Raw genomic sequence first — 18,841 nt, 5'->3', positions numbered from 1 at the left:
GGGGTTCACATTTAGTGGAAACTGGAATTTGAACTAATGTAAAGATCGTCTGTGACTTGGCAACAGTGCCATTAGCGGCTGAGAGTGAATAGTGTCAGATTACGGACATGACGAACTAACGAACATTGTACTGTACAACTTTTAGTCTGCTTCAGTTTTCACTGTGGCAAGCTTTGCTTTTCGATAAAATAATTGCATCGAGGTGAAAACCATATTATCGTGTATTTATATATATATATATACTGACTATTATCAAACGAACAGACGGATTCGTTATTGGGCTATAAGGCTAAATAATTACTAAGCAGGAGACAGGCATTTTTAACACCATATAACACCAGGCATATTTATCCACCATATTTATCAAAACATGGCGGATGATTAAACAAATTACTATAACTATATTTAACAAGAGATGGCGGCTCGCCTTCTGCCGAATTGTTTAGTAATTACTTGGCCTTATAGCCCAATAAAGAATCTAGCTGTTCGTTTGATATTTGAAATAACTTTCGGGTTAGATGTATTTATTACCGAATAATATTTTTTTCAAACAAAATAAACAAATACATGTTTAATTTCATTTAAAATCATAAACGATATATTAGAATACAAGATTACAAGACTACAATTAGCGAATCGTACTATTTCGCTAGCTCCGAATTCGCCATCTTGTGACGCCATGTTGGAAAGTTCCATTATATTATTTAAATTTTATTACTTTTGAAAATTGCATTTTGATGTATTTTCTACAAAATTTTATTTATTTTATGTTTATAAAATAAATATTCTGAATTATATTAGAAGTTGAAAACTTATTTTAAATTTTTTTTCCTTCTCAATTCAGCCATTTTGAATGAACGTATTTTCCTTATTACGCTTCAAAAATTCATATTTTGTATATAAATATAAGAATATTTTCTTCTTTTAAGTAAACAAATAAAGAATCTCTTAAAATTTACTTTTAAAAAATACATAAAACTAAATATATAAATTCAATAATTAAAACTAATGGGAACGGTATATTCAATAATCAACTAAAAATAAAAAATTACTCTCAGTTAAAAGCAAGTAAAAAAGTACTCAATCTACTTCCGACTTCGAGGACAATACAAGTCAAAAAAAAAAAAAAGCAAAGAAATGACAAGGAACAAACTAAACTTTCATTACCAACGCTTTTATTCCATAAATGACATACTCCAAATGCATTTCGCCTTTCTAGTAGGCCTCATCAGTGGATACATCAAGTTAATAATCGTTGTTCATGTTTCATATCCAGCAACCTTTCCCAGCATGCATCAACGTTCATCTCGGTATTTAAATTAAGTACATTTGTATACGCGCTGATGCAAAAATGTTCAAAAATTCTTCTTTCAGTACAATTTTCTTTTTTATATAATATTTTAGTACTTTTCTTATTTATGTTACAGTCAAATTCACTACAATGCAAAAACCCCTCAGATTCCATTCTTCTAAATGTGATGGCCGCCTCATGTTCCTTTATCCTCAGCTCCAACCTTCTTCCAGTTTCTCCAATATAATAATTTTGAATTCGACAAGTACATGACATTCTATATACCACACGTGCAATTTTAAATTGGTCTCCGGGCACACTTGTATCTTCACTATTTATGATGCTGATCACATTTGACATCTTATTAATTTTTTATTCGCAACTATGCATATAGAAAATGCTTTAAAAAACGGTTCATATTTTTTAAATATATTAGTAACATAAGAAAATTTTATATAAAAAATATTTTTTATCTTATTTTTAACATTAAATGTATAATTCAAATAAGAATTGTACCACTTACAAAGTGTATACTTCGGGTAAAATCATTTAACAAGAATTTTTTAAAAAGTTGTTTTATCTCTGTGTCTATATTTTGTTGTAAAGTTGTTCTATTCAAAATTTTCAATAATTCTCATAAAAATTGAAAAATACATCGTATTTACAATTACTCTCCTAAATAAATTACAATGCAATCCAACCTCCAATTACAGCCACCTCTAAATGGCGGTTATTTTTTCGGGAAAGTTGAATACAGATGCAAGCAAAATCACCACCAAACAACGGTTATATTTTTGTGTCTTCCGTATTGGCCGTTGTTCACAGGTTTGGCAATATTTAACAAACTGACAAATATATTTTAGTAAATCAATTAAAAACACGTGACCATAAAGGCACGTATGTTTTTAATAAGTGAAATATGATAACAGATGGCGCAACCAAACTTTTAATTGTTGCTGGGAAAGTTGAGCAACTCGTTGCTGGTTATTATTATTACTCCATTTTAAATATATTATTAACGTTTTATTCTTTAGTAAATTCGTATAAATTTGTTTATTTTTGATTATTATCATTCAGAATCCATTCTTATCCATACTTTAACATCCAACGTTTCGTCCTTCAAGAGGAAACGTTGGATGTTAATTAGAAACAATAGAAAATTCTCATGGATAATTAATTATGTTGTAATAAATTCTAGAAAGTGAATAATATTTTTTTATTCATTTAATATTCAGCAAATCCAAACGGAATACTCGATAACTCCGATTTTGCAACTTTAATAAGCGTAGTTGCAGGATTGATGATATTTACTGGTCTTTTTTGCCTTGTGCTCAAATTATTCAGCAGGTAAATTATATTTCTTCAAATCTAAAAAAAACACTTGATATATTTGTATATTTTTTTTAAAATTACATTTTATTTTTAGGGCACGCTTTAATCGACCACGTGATCGTCTCGGAAACGCTTCTGCTCCTTCCGTTGTCATGACAGGCATGGACGCATCAGGATCATCTGTGATCGGCTCTAGGCCACCTTCGCGTACAAGTGGTAATTATAAAATAATTATTCCTACATCTTATACCTACTTCACTAGCTTGACTGTATGAAACTGCTGAACACTGGTAGTTTGCGGTTCGCACCTCACTCAACCCGAAAACGCTACACGGCTAACAGCCATGTGGTGTTTTTGGGTATTCTTCACCTAAATAGAGACCAGTTAAGTTTCCCATGGTAAAGTCTTCCCAGGTTTGAATTCCCTTTGGTTTGAATTCCCCTTGAATTCCCAGATATTGTGTTGCCTCATTCCATCTCCTTATCCAGTATATGTACTGTGATATAGGGTGTTACAAAATGACTATTATGTTGAAATTAGAAATATTTTTAAAAAGTTTTTATACTGGCGCAATGGGTTTTGTCTACGTCAAAGGTTTATGAAATATTTCTTTTTTCAAAGACTATAATTAAAGGAAATATGTATTTTGACATGCTCAAACAATTCTGAAATCTCAACTTCTTCGGGATGATATTCTTGACACAGTAATATCTCAACACAATTCATCACCATGCCATTATGAAACAATTGTGAAGAATTTTATCTCAACATCTGCTTTCCTGATGGTTTAGTCTTTTCATAGAGGACCTCAATCATGGGAAATACACACAAATCTAATTTACCACTCTTGAATTTTTCTGTCTGAAATTCATTTTGTTTGTGGTATACCACAAGAATTACAGATCTAGTAGTTTGGTTGATATGCCTTTGTGTCCTTATCTTAATTTAAACTTATCTCGTCTACTAGCACTTTATTAAGTCCTGTTAATTGATAAAGTACTAGTGGACGAGATAAGTTTAAATTAAGGTCTAGTAGATCTTTGAAATCGCATCACTGTAGCCGTTCAAAACAGTTGACCTGCATAGAGACATTCATAGTGTCCATGTAGAAATTAAGTTATACCCACATAGTATGTATTTTATTTAAATATATGATATATGTATGAGGTTACATAAGACTGTACGAGGTATCTAAGAGTGCAAATTTTAATTTTCTCACTACTAGCGATACTAATTCTTTGATTGGTGCTATACAAAGCTTTATTTCCTAAATTGTGAATCTTTAAAATAGAAGTGATGATCTTTGCTGATTTAATGTCAGCTTGTTTTGTTAGTTAGATTTTGGCCGGATTTGCTTGAGCATGCTTAAAGTGTGCTGCCAACTATAATTTAAAAAAAAAATAAGATAGGCGCATTTAAGAGTAAGCATACTCTTAGACATCATTAAAATAACCCAGTAACGAGTTGCTCAACTTTCCCGACAACATTCAAAATTTTGGTGGCTCCATCTGTTATGATATTTTATTTAAAACCTTTTTCTATTTTTAACTATTATAAAATGGCAAAAAGCTTCATTTTCAGGGTTAAGTCCGATCCTACTACAGATACACACGACCCTCGGTATCTCTCTATCCCCTCGACCATTAATCACCAAAATTTAATAGCATCAATCTCCCTAATACGCAAAGCGCCCTACAAAATTTCAGAGATTTTCGACAAAATCACAGGATTTATTAAGTTTCAAAGAGGATGAAGAAAATCGTGATCCCACACAAACATCCATACATTTTAGAAATTACCCCAGAGTTTTTTTGTATTTCTCGACATTTCCAGGTGTTCAAAATTGAAAAATTAGAAACCGATCGCCATACTTTTCCTCTGTTATATACAACAGCCGGGAAAGTAAAAGTATTTAGTCTGTTTATTTTGCCTTGTATATACAAATGGCAAGTTTTAAGAGAAAAATTATACAATTATATTATGCAGATTGAATTTTCAGAAATGTGTTTTCCATTAAAAATGTGCTTATGAATAAATTCAACCTTAAACATGTTTGACTTTACACCAGATAACTCTACAAATTAAAATATTTGAAGCTATTTGATTACTATTGTATTTGTTTCCACGCTAGTTCATTTCAAGAAAATGTAAAATATTTACTTTAATTTAAATCAATGAAACTACTATAATGTTGAAAAAGTAAAAATAATTTACCTGAAAACTACTTTTCTTATTAACAGCATTATAAAAACTAATGGACGAATACAGTTACAAGTTAGAATTATTTATGTACTCTTAGATCCGAAATGCCCACCACTAGTCGAGTCTATAAAACCATTGAACATGTCGCGGGTTCACACTTCGCCAACGGGCTGGCCTCGTGTAGTATTTCGAGCTAATTTCGCATAGAGATTGGCAGATAACCCACATGCCGTAACCAAAAAAAAAGCCATCCACGCATTGTAACGCTCCGTAACAACGTCGCCAAACCGAAAATTACGTAAAGCATATGCTCGATCGACCCCCCTCTTAATTGTACTAAGCGATAATACACAGCACGGAGTACCGAACGTTACATTATTTTATTAATTACACTGTAACGTAAAAAGGCAGCGATATAGACAATACGATTCGCTATGTAACACTTCAGAAAAATAAATCATTGTTACAGTGTTGACATCATAACATTATGTAGTGTTTTTTTATTTAGATTTCAAAATTGTGTTCTGTAGTAGAGCATAAACAGCATTGCAGTGTATTCTCCCTCATATCGCATGCATGTATATATATATATATATATATATATAACTCAATCTGTGTAAACTGCCATAAAATAAAATTTATATTATAATTTAAAAATAAAAGAAAGCATTCGTGGTTACACGAGCCAAGCACAAATAAATTAGAGTCTTTACAATTCGCCTTGTTTTTACACTACAAGAACACAAAAAAATATACAGAGGAATGGAACAGCTGTTTTAGGTTCTTTCCCGTCTAAATATGTACGTTTTCTGTAAATAAAGGGCTCTCTTTTTTCAGTTAAATTTAAAATCTTTTAATCTGTATATTTTATTTTCCTGGCTGTTTCGTATAACAGAGGGAAAGTATGGCGATCGGTCAAATGATGACCTCCAAGATTTTTGCATTTTTGAACTCAAGGCATCTTGAAACGTCGAAAAATGTAAAAAGTTGGGTTTTTTTCTGAAGGTGTGGATGTTAGTGTGTGTTTGGGAGGGGCACGGTTTTGTTCATCCAATTTGAGGCTTAATAATTACTGTGCTTTTTGTCGAAAATTTCTGAAATTTTGCAGGGAGGTTTGAGTATTAGGTGGATTGATGCTGTTAAATTTTGGTAATTGAAAGTTAAGAGGATGGGGAGATATAAAGTGTCATGTGACATATCTCGAGAGGGGTCGAAGATTTTACTCGTTACTAGCACTAGGTAGCCAGTTAATTAATACTACAAATAATATTTAAATTTAAAAATAATATGTTTAGAACGGAATGCTCTAACTCGTAGGATTATAAGGTGGAATTATGAATAAAATAAAATATAAGGAGACTTAAAAGTCGATATTTTCTCACTCTAAAAATTCTTCTGGAAATCTTTTCTGGCTACAAACTTCTACAATTCTAAAGTTATGTCAGATCTGTAATCAAGAAACCACAATACAGTTAACTTTCATTAACGGACACTCCCGAATATCGGACACCTCTACTTATCTACTTAACGGACATTTTTACAATCTCCAGACCCTTCAAATAGAACATCAGGCGAGAACCCGCGAATAGTGTTTTATTCACTCGGCTACCGGTGGGCACTTTTTGCAATGAAAGGACTCCCTCATTGAAATCTTCCGGGAAAATTTTGCAGAATACTTATTAAGGACGTCCTTATTGAAGTCTTCTTTAAAAAAAAAATTATAGAAGAACCTTCAATAAAAGAGCTCCCATATTGAGGTATTTGCAAAAATTTTGCAGAAGACCCTCGCACGAGAGGTTCTGTGGGGCCTAATTACGCCGCTACACTGAGGCATGTAAGAACAAGCAATGAGCACGAAAAAATGTGTTTACTTTCCATATAATTATAAATTTTTCTGTAAATTTTAGTAAACAAAAATTACTACTGGATTATTAATACTTGAAACTTTCTCCTTGTAAGTTTCACAATCCCAGAGCACTTTTATTAAAGTATACATCATTCATTACCTAGTAAAAAAAAAGAAAGTTATTTTTAAATAAAAATTTACGAAAAAACAATATTTCAAGGCGATAATAGCCGTGTGTACGATATATTAAAAATATTTTCGAAAATATATTAAAAAATATTTTGTGAAAGCGAAAGTTATTCAGAATGTCGATTGCAATACATGAATGGATGGACATGAGATCTTTCAACTAAATAATTCTCCTTTTGCTGCAGGCCTCGGTTATCAAAAGAAGAAAAAATGAATTAAAAACGACATTTTCACTTGAAAAATATTTTTTTAAATGACGTAGACCAAACCATGTTTTCTTTGCTGACATTTTGCCATTAGAAAGAATTTTTTTTTATTATTATTTTTTTCTTTCTAAGTGAATAATGTCACCCAGCTAAGAATCGATTCTGTCCATAATAATCACATAGATTTTGCTTCAGAAGAAAGACCTTTCGCAACCGAACGACCTCGTGTCATTTTGAATAAAGTTCCTTCTCATCTTATTGGATAATGCCTGGAATTTTATCTTTCGTTTGTTTGTTTAGTTACTTGTCTGCATAAATTTAAAAATGGAAAAATAAGCCAGTATTTAAATCTACGTGCGTGAAGTTTGTAACTATGTCTTCTACATCGATTATCTTTAAATCAATCATTAATATTTTTTTTTTTAATTGTAAGCAAAATTTTTTAATTTGTATTGTGATTTTTGCAGTTTAATAAGTAAATATTGCCTTAATTTATAAATTTAAAATTATGAAAATGAATAGAGCAAAGCCAGGATCTAATCTTGCTATGCAAAATTTATAATTATGTCTTCTTTATTGATTTTTCTTTAATTCTTTACTAACGGCAGGATGGCTGATCACCTAAAATGGCAGTCTATCTCTCTGGGGGACCCGGGATGAAATCCAAATTTTTCGGGAGTGATCCTTCCAATACGTCAGTCTCCGTCTCTCACTACTCGGTTCCCCGTTATGGACCTGGCAGAACCTATAATGGACTTGCAAATAAGGTTCTCTTAATGCCCACTGGACGAAACGAGATCAAAAACAAACGTTCTTTTGTGAAATTTATGAATATTTTTTTTATAGTTTGTAATTTACTGGTTTCTTTGTACAGTACGTATGCTCTCGAAGACACCAAGCAACAAGCTTTTATCAATTAATGTTTGAAATAAATTTAATACTTTCACGAAAATGTCCCCTCACCTTATAACTATTTTAATTAGTTTATAATTTAAAGCAGAATAATAATATCGGTAACTTAGTTTTTATAATATGTAAGGCAGATGAACTTCATTTTAAAGCGGAACTTAATCTTTAATTAAGAATTTAGAGATTTGTAATAATTAAAATAAGTATATTATAGGCTGTTAAATGCTATTTGTAGCGTAAAACTGTATCGTTTTTCTGTTTATTTTAAATATTTACTCACGTATAGATCGAATAATAATTTAAATTGATACGATGTTTTGACATACAGAATGTATATTAAAGAGTTAAAATGAAAAGTGTCAACAAATTTTATCAACAAACACCTTTATGGCGAATTCATTGATACAGAAAGGAATTGTTTGTTCAAACGAAGTAATGAGTTCTATCGAATTTTCCACGAATGCTCATTGAAGAATGTCTTTAAGATAACAGCTGCAACACTTACCACTTTAGTTGTGTCGATTTTGTGAATAATTTACCTTATAAAAATAATTTAATTAGTATTTTTTATGTTAAAATTTTATGTAATTTAATCTGTAATTTATATTTTTATATATTTTACCGGCGTAAAATTCAATAGCGTAACGAAGTCTCTTCTAAACAGGGGACATTGTTTTACAGTTTATAATTAGAGAAATATAGCCTATAATTTTTACCTTACCGGCTGTTATATATAAGAGGGAAAGTATGGCACTCGGTCAAAAAATGACCACTAAAAATTTTTACATTTTTGGACTCGGAGGACCGTGAAACGTCGAGAAATGCAAAAAAGTTGGAAGGTTTTTCTGTATGTATGGATAATTTTTCGCCCACTTTGAAGCTTAATAACTCCTCTGCTTTTCTTCGAAAATTTCTGAAATTTTTCATAGAGCTTTGTGTATTCGTTTTATTAAATTTTAGTGGTTAAAAGTCAAGGGGGTGGAAACATAAAGTACGTTACGGTGTCGTTAAAAACACATCTCGAGATTGGACTTGAAGCTTTTACTTATTATTAGCATTTATATATATGTTTTCTTTTTATAAAACTCGTTTCTACCCTCAAAATTAAGCTTTTTGCTATATAATAATAATTAATTACATTTAAAAACTGTTTTTAATAAAATATCATAATCGATGACGCCACATTCAATTTTAAAAATTTTCCTGGGAAAGTTACGCATCTTGTTATTGGATTTTTTATATATATATATATCTTAGCAACTCAACATCACTTGGACAATAGACTCAGCAGCACGATCTGTCCCATGAAAAATTCCTCAATATGTCGGGCTCCTCTCTCACCACCCGGTGCCTGGAAGAATTCGTGACAGTTACCATTAAAAGGTCCTATTAGGGCCCTAGAAGCGGAAGGATTAATTATTTTAAATTAAAGAGTTTCGGATCTTTTTCAAATTGACTCTACCACACCTTAAATAAGCACTTAATCTAATTAATATTGTGAATTTCTTTCTGGGTGTTATTGATCTACTGTAAGATGACATTACTGACAGTCGAATTAATGATGTTTAAGCTTAATATAATTATATATATGTATATATAAACACAAACAAAAATTAAAAATGTTTGTACTTTTAATAGAAAAGTAAAGGATGATAAATATTATGGCTATAGATAAATTGCAAATTATATAACTCGAGTCGAATGGTAGCCATTTTGTCGATTAATAAATACAATGGTAGACAGTTAGTTAGTGTAAAGATAAATAAACGAACGTTTGTTTTTGAAATAACCTCCAAACAACGGGCAGTTTTATGTTTACGTCAGAGGCTGCTGTTTCGAACAATTCACATTAAGAAAGTTACGTTGAAAAGTGAAGACATTTAACGATTTGATTTTATTGTGGAAGATGTCATGTAACCTCTCAAAGTCGAGAGTGTTTGCACAGATATAAAAACCTTTACCAGATAAATTTTTATTTACTTTTTATTCTTTTCTTTTCTTTAGGATCCCGGCGCCCAAGCTCTTCATCTGTTCGTTCTCAGCTTTCTTTACGCAGCCACTCGTCTTTTCGATGTCATCGAAGTCACCGCGACATGGTTCGAAGGACGTTATCTTCACCAGCCGATTCTCATCAAAGTCCACATAAGACCATATCTTCTCAAAACAGCACAGAAATAACTAAACAGGTAAGCACGCGGATAAGGGGATGATCATTTCTAAATTATTCTAAACTTTAATTTTGTCTGCAGCCTTCTCCAGAGCCACCAGATGATCATCTAAACCACATATAAAGAAAGTGAAGATTGAAGAACACGGAAGAGTGGATGGCGCTTGCCAAGATGTTACCTAAGAAGTAGTAGAAGAAGAAGAAGGGGGAAGAATCATTTGCCTTACCTCATTCAATCCATTTAACAATTTTTTTTCAAAGAAACACTGCATTGAAATCAAAATTGAGGGTTTTAAAAAACACCCCTCGCATCTCATCCACAGTATATTGTGAATGCACAAAAAATATCTCCCGAAGAAATTGAATGAAACCGACTGCATAATTCTTAAATGAAAATGAACTGTAGAAATGAACCCTCACCCAATTATATATATTGGGAATATGTTATCGGATTTTTTTTATATTTGAATTGGGCATGTCTTTCTATCAATTGTTCAATATCATCCCACATCGTCTCCCGATTTGTCTTTTTTCGGAATTTTTGCTCTTATATAGCTATATCTTGTACATAGGAAATAAAATATTATACTTCTACATTTAAGAATCTTTCTATTACAAAATAAAAAGTAAAAGGAACATAATTAACTTGCTTTAAATTCGCTGATACACGTTTTGAACAATGTGTTAACTCGTGTGATAACATATTATCTTGCGTAGGACCTGACCTGACCGATTAATCTCTTAATTAGTCATTTCAAATTTTAATTCTTTTGTAATAATGCTTTTTTCGTGAGTTTTGATAACTTCGTTCCTTAGTATAACTCTTCATTCATTCAGATATAAATTTTTCGGCATCTGCAGATGCCGAAAAAGTTAATATAGAAGTAACACAAATGCAACTACAGTACACGTAGTGGAACCTCCGATAAAGGACACACGTAAACAGTAACCACTGTTTTGAACAAAAAACAAATATATATATATGTAATAACCTTCAAACAACGGCCAGTTTTTATGTTTTCGTCACTGGCCGTTGTTCAGAGGTTTGACTTTATTTAAAAATTATTACTGTTGAAGTGAATCTTAAGTAACCATTTTATAATTTGCATTTACACTTATAAGTCTCGCAAGTAACGTTTCGTAATGCGTTAAATTTAGCAATTATTAATAATAAACGTTAAATAATCATTTCTTTAACTCACTGTATAAATTTTCAATTTTGTGCTAGCCAATTAGGTTAAAGTAGAGTCAATTTCTAATAGTTTATGAGACATTGTCCCTTAATTATAATTTATGAGCTACTTTTGACTCTCTTCCTCCAGTACAATGATGAACTCTTGGCAAATTCCCATTTAATTACGTGCATAAGAGTTAATAAACCCCCTGACATTGGGGATAATAAATTTTAAAAGTTTCCGCAAAAATTTTCTGATAGTTTATTTACGTGACTAGTTATGAATAAATTCGTATGCCACTAATACCAAAAAAGTCTGCATAGACAATACCTCGCTTTCCTTACATCCCATCGTGTACAATGATGTACTGTACTTTTGCCAATCCTCCCCATTCTTAAACTATACACATAATTAATGGACGGACCGATTCTCAAATTCACTTTCATTCGCAACAAACGACTGTTATTCAAACTATTGAATAACACAGTCTGTAATTGAATTCTTCTTGTTTTTTGTAGATCTTCCTTAACAAAATGAGATAAAGAGTGATACTGAATTAGAAATAAATATTTAGATAATACTTCGATTGGTCATTCTCAATAGTTTTTCTATTGTAAATGAAGGTGATCATCCCTAAGTCAATTTCTTCCTCCTCCATTACTGTATTTGAATTCTGCTGCTTCAAATTTAAAAAAAAAATAGGACAAACATTGAGTTTTTAATGTTTAAATTTGAGTTTTAACATTGAAAAATGAAGAATTAAGGAAGTTACTGAAGTAAATTAAGGATATGGAACCTTGTAAACCATACTGTAGTATCATAGTAAACCATAGTATCATAATACTGTATAATTTAATCAAAATTCATATTACTAAAATAAGAAATGCCAATAAAAATTATATCTAAATTATCTAGGAGTATCAAAAGTAGAAAAAATTAATTTAAACAAGTTTGAATCCATTTTTAATTGTATAAAGAAATCCTAAAAATGGAGATAGATGCAATAATTTTTTAAAAGTTTTATAGTATTAATTAATTTTATTTAAAATATTCAATACTAAAAATTTTCTATTGATAAAAGTATAATTTTTTTAAATTTTAAATTTTGTAATTTAACAGAAATAATAGAATAAATGAAATCAAATATGACGCTCTGCATAAAGTATAAGGCCATTTAAAGTGCACTTAGCGCCCTCTTGTGTGATATTTTTCAACTATTGAATAATAAATACTTTCCATTATTCTAGATATTCTTTAAATTAAAGATAGAATAGTTGCGATTAATTATTTAAATTTATTCAAAAAGTATTTCTTTATTCAATAAAACTTGCTTTAATTAAGAAATTTAAATGACAATGCCATAAAAGTTTAATTATATTAAAATAATTGTTAAAATTTTAATTAAAAATATATTAAAAATTTTTAATAAAAGATAATTTAAATTTGTGTATAAAATTATTCTTTATTTTAGTAAATATATTCTTTTATACGTAAAAATATAAAGAGTTATAGGGAAAAATAGGCCTTCTTAATGTTAGATGTAAATAAATAATAATAAAAACTTCTCTCTCTCCATAAATTTAACACGACCCTATGAAGAGGGGGTATGTTACATAATCTATGGAAGTGCCTAAAGTAAATATATGTCCTTACAAATTAAACTATTCTGAATATAACATACAATTCTAACTACAGTATATAATGAAATTTTTACACAACATCCTTATATGTGCGATAGTGCAATAACCTTTTTGTCACCCTTCACGAGACATTCGCCTTCAGAGTATTCGTGACGTCACGTCCATAAGCCAGACATCCTCCCAAAAAACTGGCGTCAGTGTTTAAGATGTTCCGCTTGAGAAAATTAAGAAGGGATTGGATTGATGGAATAAGGCAAAGCAACATGCAAGAAGTTTGCCAAAAGAGTGCCTCTGGGAAAAACTTTCTAAGGAAAATTTTGCTTTCCGACTCGTGAAGAAACTCCGAAAAATTCCACCTGGCAGGTGCGAATCCACGATAAATTGTATTTTGGGGTTTTTTCCGTGTCTCAGGTCGAAGAGTTATGTTAACTGCTCGAATATTATAATATATTGATCAATCGTAGCGTAATTATTACATGGAAAATCATAAAAGTTACAAATTTCATTGCCTGAAGTTAACTTAGAAGTTATTAAAACTGATAAGAGATACAAACTGTCAACCTTCATATTGCATTACACCCTAAGGTCGATATTTTTCTTCCTTCTTATACTTTTAAATTGCAAACTTTCTGATATAATAAGTTTTAAATTTAATGTTAAATATAGCATTAGACGTATATTTAACTCCCTTTAGTGTTAATCGAATTAGAATTAAGTGTATAATTTTAATCGAAGTTATTTATAGTCCACGTGCGTTAGCTTGGATCACTGATCATAAGAATATTATATGTTATGCTTTTGATCATTTAAAAATTTATTATATTCGTATATTAGAAGCATATTTTAAATTTAAAAAGGAATATTTTTGAATTTTATTGAAGGAATAAAGCAACGTAACACTGGGAATCAGGGATCGAATCCGAGCAGGTCGAAAACTCTAGGAATTTTTCAGAGGGTAGTACACTCGTATATATACTAGATCCTGTCCTTCGCAACCCATTGTTGGTTTGAATGAACCCATAATGGGCTTGCTAAAAGGAAACTTTTTTAGTGCCCACAGGCAAAAAGTCTGGTTTACTTTAGTTAAGTTACGGCAACACTTGGGCGATCTGTCTAAGGGAATGCCTTCCTGGAGGTCTTTTTAATGGCAACTATCTCCTATTCACGATCCTGATGATTGATCCCATTACAATAATGTTGTAGCTAATTAAGATATATACACTTACCGAAATGGCAGAGAATGTGTTTCCCTTCAGCTCATAACATATAGAATCATGAAGAATCTTTTCAGATTCTTGTGGGTGAAAGGGAACCAAGAACCTCTTATAGTATATTTGGTAAAAGAACAGAGATAAATAAAATTAGGAAAGATATTACAGGTTAAACATCACTGATCCAGAACATAAGAAAGGGCTGTAACATAAGACAATATGCTGGCGAACTTTATTTCCCAAAATTGCAATAAATTCGTTTTGGATTTCTGGTGACATATACGTGATTGAAATTTTGCCACACATTTCAGATCTTACAAGATGTTCACGAAGTACAGGATCGTACTTTGCAATTAAATGCACCAATTCTAAAAAGTTTCCTTTATTAGTACTGGTGTCGTTTTCTGTATGGCCACGTAAAGCCAAATTTTGTTTGGCAAGGAAATGTTTAATATCAAACATTCTGATAAGAATTTCTTGCCGTTTTTTTTTTGTTTTTCCTGCCACTAAGTTTTGCTCTTTTTTGTCAATAGTCTGTTCTTTTTTAAGTCTGATCTCCAACTCCTTCCATTTTCAATAATTTTGGTCGTGTAGCGCACTTGATTCATGACTTGAAACCTTAGGATTTAATTTCCACCAAGTATTAAATCCATCAGATGAGCAGAACTTTGATCCATTCGGTGTGTTTACGTTCTCAAATAAACGACAGCAAAAGCAAAATAATGATGCTTTGGAAGGAGAATAAGCCATCCAAGTACGTAAAACTTTTTCGCCGTTAGTTAATGTGTGGTAAAACCATTCCTGGGTAAGCCGTCTTGTCTCTCCTTTTGATGTTAAAGAACACGAATCTAAACGTGTTACTGTTGACGCTACAGCGAAGTTAGTATTGATATGCTGAACAACTAAATGGCCTTGCTGAATGAGATGCAATCGCATATTTTCGTCTATGTGTTCAGGCCAGTTTCCGATATCGTCCAAGTTTCGGTATTGAATAGCAGACAATGCCGATGCTGTATCACTCTCTGTTTCTAAGCTATCGAGGCCGGTGTCTAGGCATACAGATGCAGACTCTAATTGAGTAGATGTTGTTGGAATTTGATCTTCAGGAACAATGTCAACATTTCTAACAGGTACCAGATCAACAGTGTCAAGTTCTTGTATTTTTTTAGCTTGTTCTGGGTTTGAAGATCCAGTTATCTTTGATGAATTTAAGTCCAACGTGGAATCTGACGTCTCAGGAACAGGCCTTTTCACGTATTTAAGTAATGCCCCTTCATTTTTTCTAATGTTTTCCAACTTAGCTTTTTTTATGACGGTAAGATGCCCCACTTTCTTTTACTCTTTTCATTTTTGATGTTAAAACAAAAAACTATATAATTATTGAGACTTATAATAAATAATAAAAGTACGAGTTGGATTCGTAAACGAAGTATCGTAGAACATTTCAAAATAATTACTAATAAATTAAAAAAATATAACCTACTTTACTGAAACTTACTTGTTCTGATATTTTTTTATTTTAATAAATTAAAGCTTGAACAACGTAGCAGACAGTCAAACATACAATTACAAAAATAAAAAACGTAAATAAAATATTTAATACTCACATAGTCGAATGTAAACGTGCACGAACAATACAATTTTTAGTTGAACTTCAGATATGTATACTGTCATGGCGGCGCTATGGCGGCGCTATGGCCGCGCTCGACTGACCTCCCGGAGGAGAGCCGCCTTCAGGCCGCCATGTGCTAAACGTCACTAGTTATTGATTCACGGTAGTTATTGGACAAAAGAAGAAAAAGGAAACGCCTACTAAATATATAGTTAATCTAATCTAACCTAACCTAACAGAAGCGCCGCCATGACAGTATACATATCTGAAATTTAACCCAATTTTTCAATAAAGTTCAATAATTTAACAATCACTACACGTACTTACGAGCACTAAAATCACAGTTTGGAAAGCGCATACGTATACTGTATACGATTAAGTTAATGTGAATTGGACGACTGATCATCCATTAATGAAACTTTCTTTGAATTGTCAAAGCATCACTCACAGACTTCCCTGAAGGGACTTATCCATACTGTAATCTAATTTGCAGGTGTTATTATACAATATTGATAGAATGATAGACGTCATTCTCGCTGAATATTAGTCATAAACAATCCAAGCACAAAATAAAATACGGGGAATCCCTACAAGTCAGTACAGACGGTGTTGTCAGTCGCTACAATGAGCAAGATGTCATTATTATACATTCATTTAAAGAAAGGGGATTCCCCAGTTTCGTCACAGAATAAGTAATGAAAAATTCCGCGCTCATTTCAATCGGTCCGAATCGTAGGTGCGACAAAAATATGAAATGAAATGGTTCAAATTTTTACAAGATATTATTATTATTTATTGTGAAAAAATGCCGCACCCTAAAAAGTGCCGCCCGGGGCGGGCCGCCCCTGTCGCCCCCACTACGCTACGCCACTGGTTCTCATATTAGAACTCAAGCTTAATTTTGAAGGTAGAGACCGAGTTTTATAATGGGTGCAAGAATTAGGTCCTCTCTCTTCCGAGACTAATTAGAGAATTTTTAGATGGGTGTAAAAGTATGTTCGATTTTTCACAAAAACGCAAAATACCGCATCTAAAATAGCACGGTAGAAACGAAGTTTTTCGAAGTAATCCTTAACCCTCTCCCTCTTCCCCCCGCGAGAAAAATTTCGAAAAATCCCTTCTTAGTGTATGTATAGTACATTCTTATGATGTTTCCTAACTCTGTACCAAATTTCAACTCTTAACCGTAAGAACTCTCACCTTATCATCATTATTACAGTATTGTTATTATTATTAACTCATCTCGATTATATTATGAGATTGTGAATGCTAATAACGAGTAAAATATTCATTAACTCTGACCACACTGGAGATATGACACATGACCCCTTCTATGTCTCTACCCTGTCGACCTTTAATAAAGAACCAAAATTTAATAGCATTAATATACAAAATTCTTTGAAATATTGACTTATTTGAATCCAAACAATAAATTACAGTAATATATATACAATATAAATAATCAAAATAATAAAATACATTAAAATTGTTGGTTAAAAGTTGAAATCGTTCTTTACGGTTAATAAGTAATTCTCAGTGAGATAAGGTGTTGCGTAGATATAACATAAAAGCAATTATTCTCACAGTATTACGAGACTGTTTTTTATTTAAACAAGTCATATAAAATCTTTCAGACATTAAGGTTGGCAACCCGCCTTTCGCGACAGTCTCTTCTTTCTATTGGACCAGCGGTATGGTGGCATTGGACTAGGAAAATTACATAATACGAGGTTACCGGCCTGCACAAAATATGATTTAAGTGGTTTTCGAGGGGACGAGTTTAAATATTTGGTCCGTTTTTCATTCATTTCATCCGTTTTTCCGAAATTTCATTGGTTGTCAGATGACCATATGATATTCGGCTGTGAATGGAACAGTTTCTTAAAGGTAACATTCGTAATTATATAAATAAAATACTATAATATAATATAATAGAAGGGTTAAAAGTCGAAAGATTCTAATAAACTTAATGTTTGTTGTTACTTTTTGTCCAAACAACGCCGGCCTCATCTGCTAGTAATAAATGAAAGTAATTTGATATTTTCCTATCTATTTTTAATACTGTGATGTATATTTTAATATTTTTTACAATTATTTCGTAAGAGAAAGTGAAAAAATTCAGATGATAATGAAAGAAAACACGTGCTAAGTTAAACGCAAATTTCAGACAAAGTGTTTTCTTCCAACACTTTTCTAGATACAGTTGAAGTTGGTTAATCTAGCAACTACTGGGTAGAGTAGTGCAGATTAACAAAAATGCCAAATTATCCGACGTTTCTTGTATTTTCGAAAGATTTCATCTGATCAAATTGTTGCAGACGTTGTACTGTACATTTTGTGCCAGCTCACAGTGCTGTGGGTTTTCGATTTCCTTATGCACTCAGTTTAATCAATTTATAATAATACAGCGAAATGACAATACGTGTTCGGCGATTGTGTCATAAGCACAAGTGAAGTATTATGGAAAGCTCGCGAACAAATGCTGGAAGAAATAAGTAATATTTCTCTGCTCTCGATCCCACGGTTGACCTTCTGACATGTCAAATTGAACAGCCGCTAATGTCTCTCCATTGTCTGTTCAGTTACTGTCAGTTATCGAGCAGGAACAGCTGCTTGATATTTCATCAGATATTAATACAGAAAGTCATTTTATGGAGACAAGTTTGTTGCAATTTTGGGGTGAATTGACAAACGAATATATTGAATTGGCAAAACTTGCTTTGTTATGAAAACCCTGACGCCCTTTGACTTCTTACCATTGGAAGTGAGGATTTTCTGCATTGCTAGCTCTTCAGACCAAATACAGACAAACAGTAAGCTTACAGTTGAGCCTGACTTATGATTAAAATTTTCCCAAATCAATGCTAACATCGAAAAATTGTTTATTACATCAAGTACGTTGTCACCACTGAATGTTCTGTACATGTACGCCGACATGTTCCAACCGTGACCGTTTTGTCTATAGAATTGATATCACTGTAATAATGATGATAAACTCAGAGATCAAACGGTTAAGAGTTGAAATTTGGTACACAGTTAGGATACATCATAAGAATGTAC

General features: G+C 31.8%; 2 protein-coding genes across 3 annotated transcripts in view; one reads left to right on the top strand and one right to left on the bottom strand.

Moving 5' to 3' along the window:
- Positions 1-10,710, top strand: part of LOC136986846 (uncharacterized) — a 166,024-nt gene extending 155,314 nt beyond the window's left edge. For both annotated transcript variants that reach the window (XM_067284480.1, XM_067284474.1), the window contains 4 exons: positions 2,527-2,638; positions 2,718-2,839; positions 9,981-10,162; positions 10,226-10,710. In XM_067284480.1, coding sequence (XP_067140581.1) covers positions 2,527-2,638; positions 2,718-2,839; positions 9,981-10,162; positions 10,226-10,267 — 458 coding nt within the window. In that variant the 3' untranslated portion in view covers positions 10,268-10,710. The remainder of the gene's footprint in view (positions 1-2,526; positions 2,639-2,717; positions 2,840-9,980; positions 10,163-10,225) is intronic.
- A 4,032-nt stretch (positions 10,711-14,742) lies between these two features.
- Positions 14,743-16,312, bottom strand: LOC136987113 (zinc finger MYM-type protein 5-like). The gene is made up of 2 exons (XM_067284782.1): positions 16,230-16,312; positions 14,743-15,451 (listed from the first exon to the last, which is right to left on the bottom strand). Exons 1-2 carry the CDS (start codon positions 16,310-16,312, stop codon positions 14,743-14,745), a joined length of 792 nt encoding a protein of 263 aa, XP_067140883.1.
- Between the last annotated feature and the right edge of the window lie 2,529 nt (positions 16,313-18,841).

This window comes from Centruroides vittatus, unplaced genomic scaffold (assembly GCF_030686945.1).
Source record: "Centruroides vittatus isolate TY-2023 unplaced genomic scaffold, ASM3068694v2 contig_1215, whole genome shotgun sequence".
NCBI classification, from domain to species: domain Eukaryota; kingdom Metazoa; phylum Arthropoda; class Arachnida; order Scorpiones; family Buthidae; genus Centruroides; species Centruroides vittatus.
Note: the sequence above shows the minus strand (reverse complement) of the source record. Positions and strands in the feature narration are given on the sequence as shown.

What these genes read in the sequence shown, in the direction of transcription:
- LOC136987113 (XM_067284782.1), bottom strand. Translation starts at nt 16,312, where the DNA reads ATGACGTCTATCATTCTATCAATATTGTATAATAACACCTGCAAATTA. An exon ending in AAGTCCCTTCAGGGAAGTCT is followed by an intron (nt 15,452 to 16,229) that starts GTGAGTGATGCT and finishes GGAAAACATTAG; the next exon opens with AAAAAATGAAGGGGCATTAC.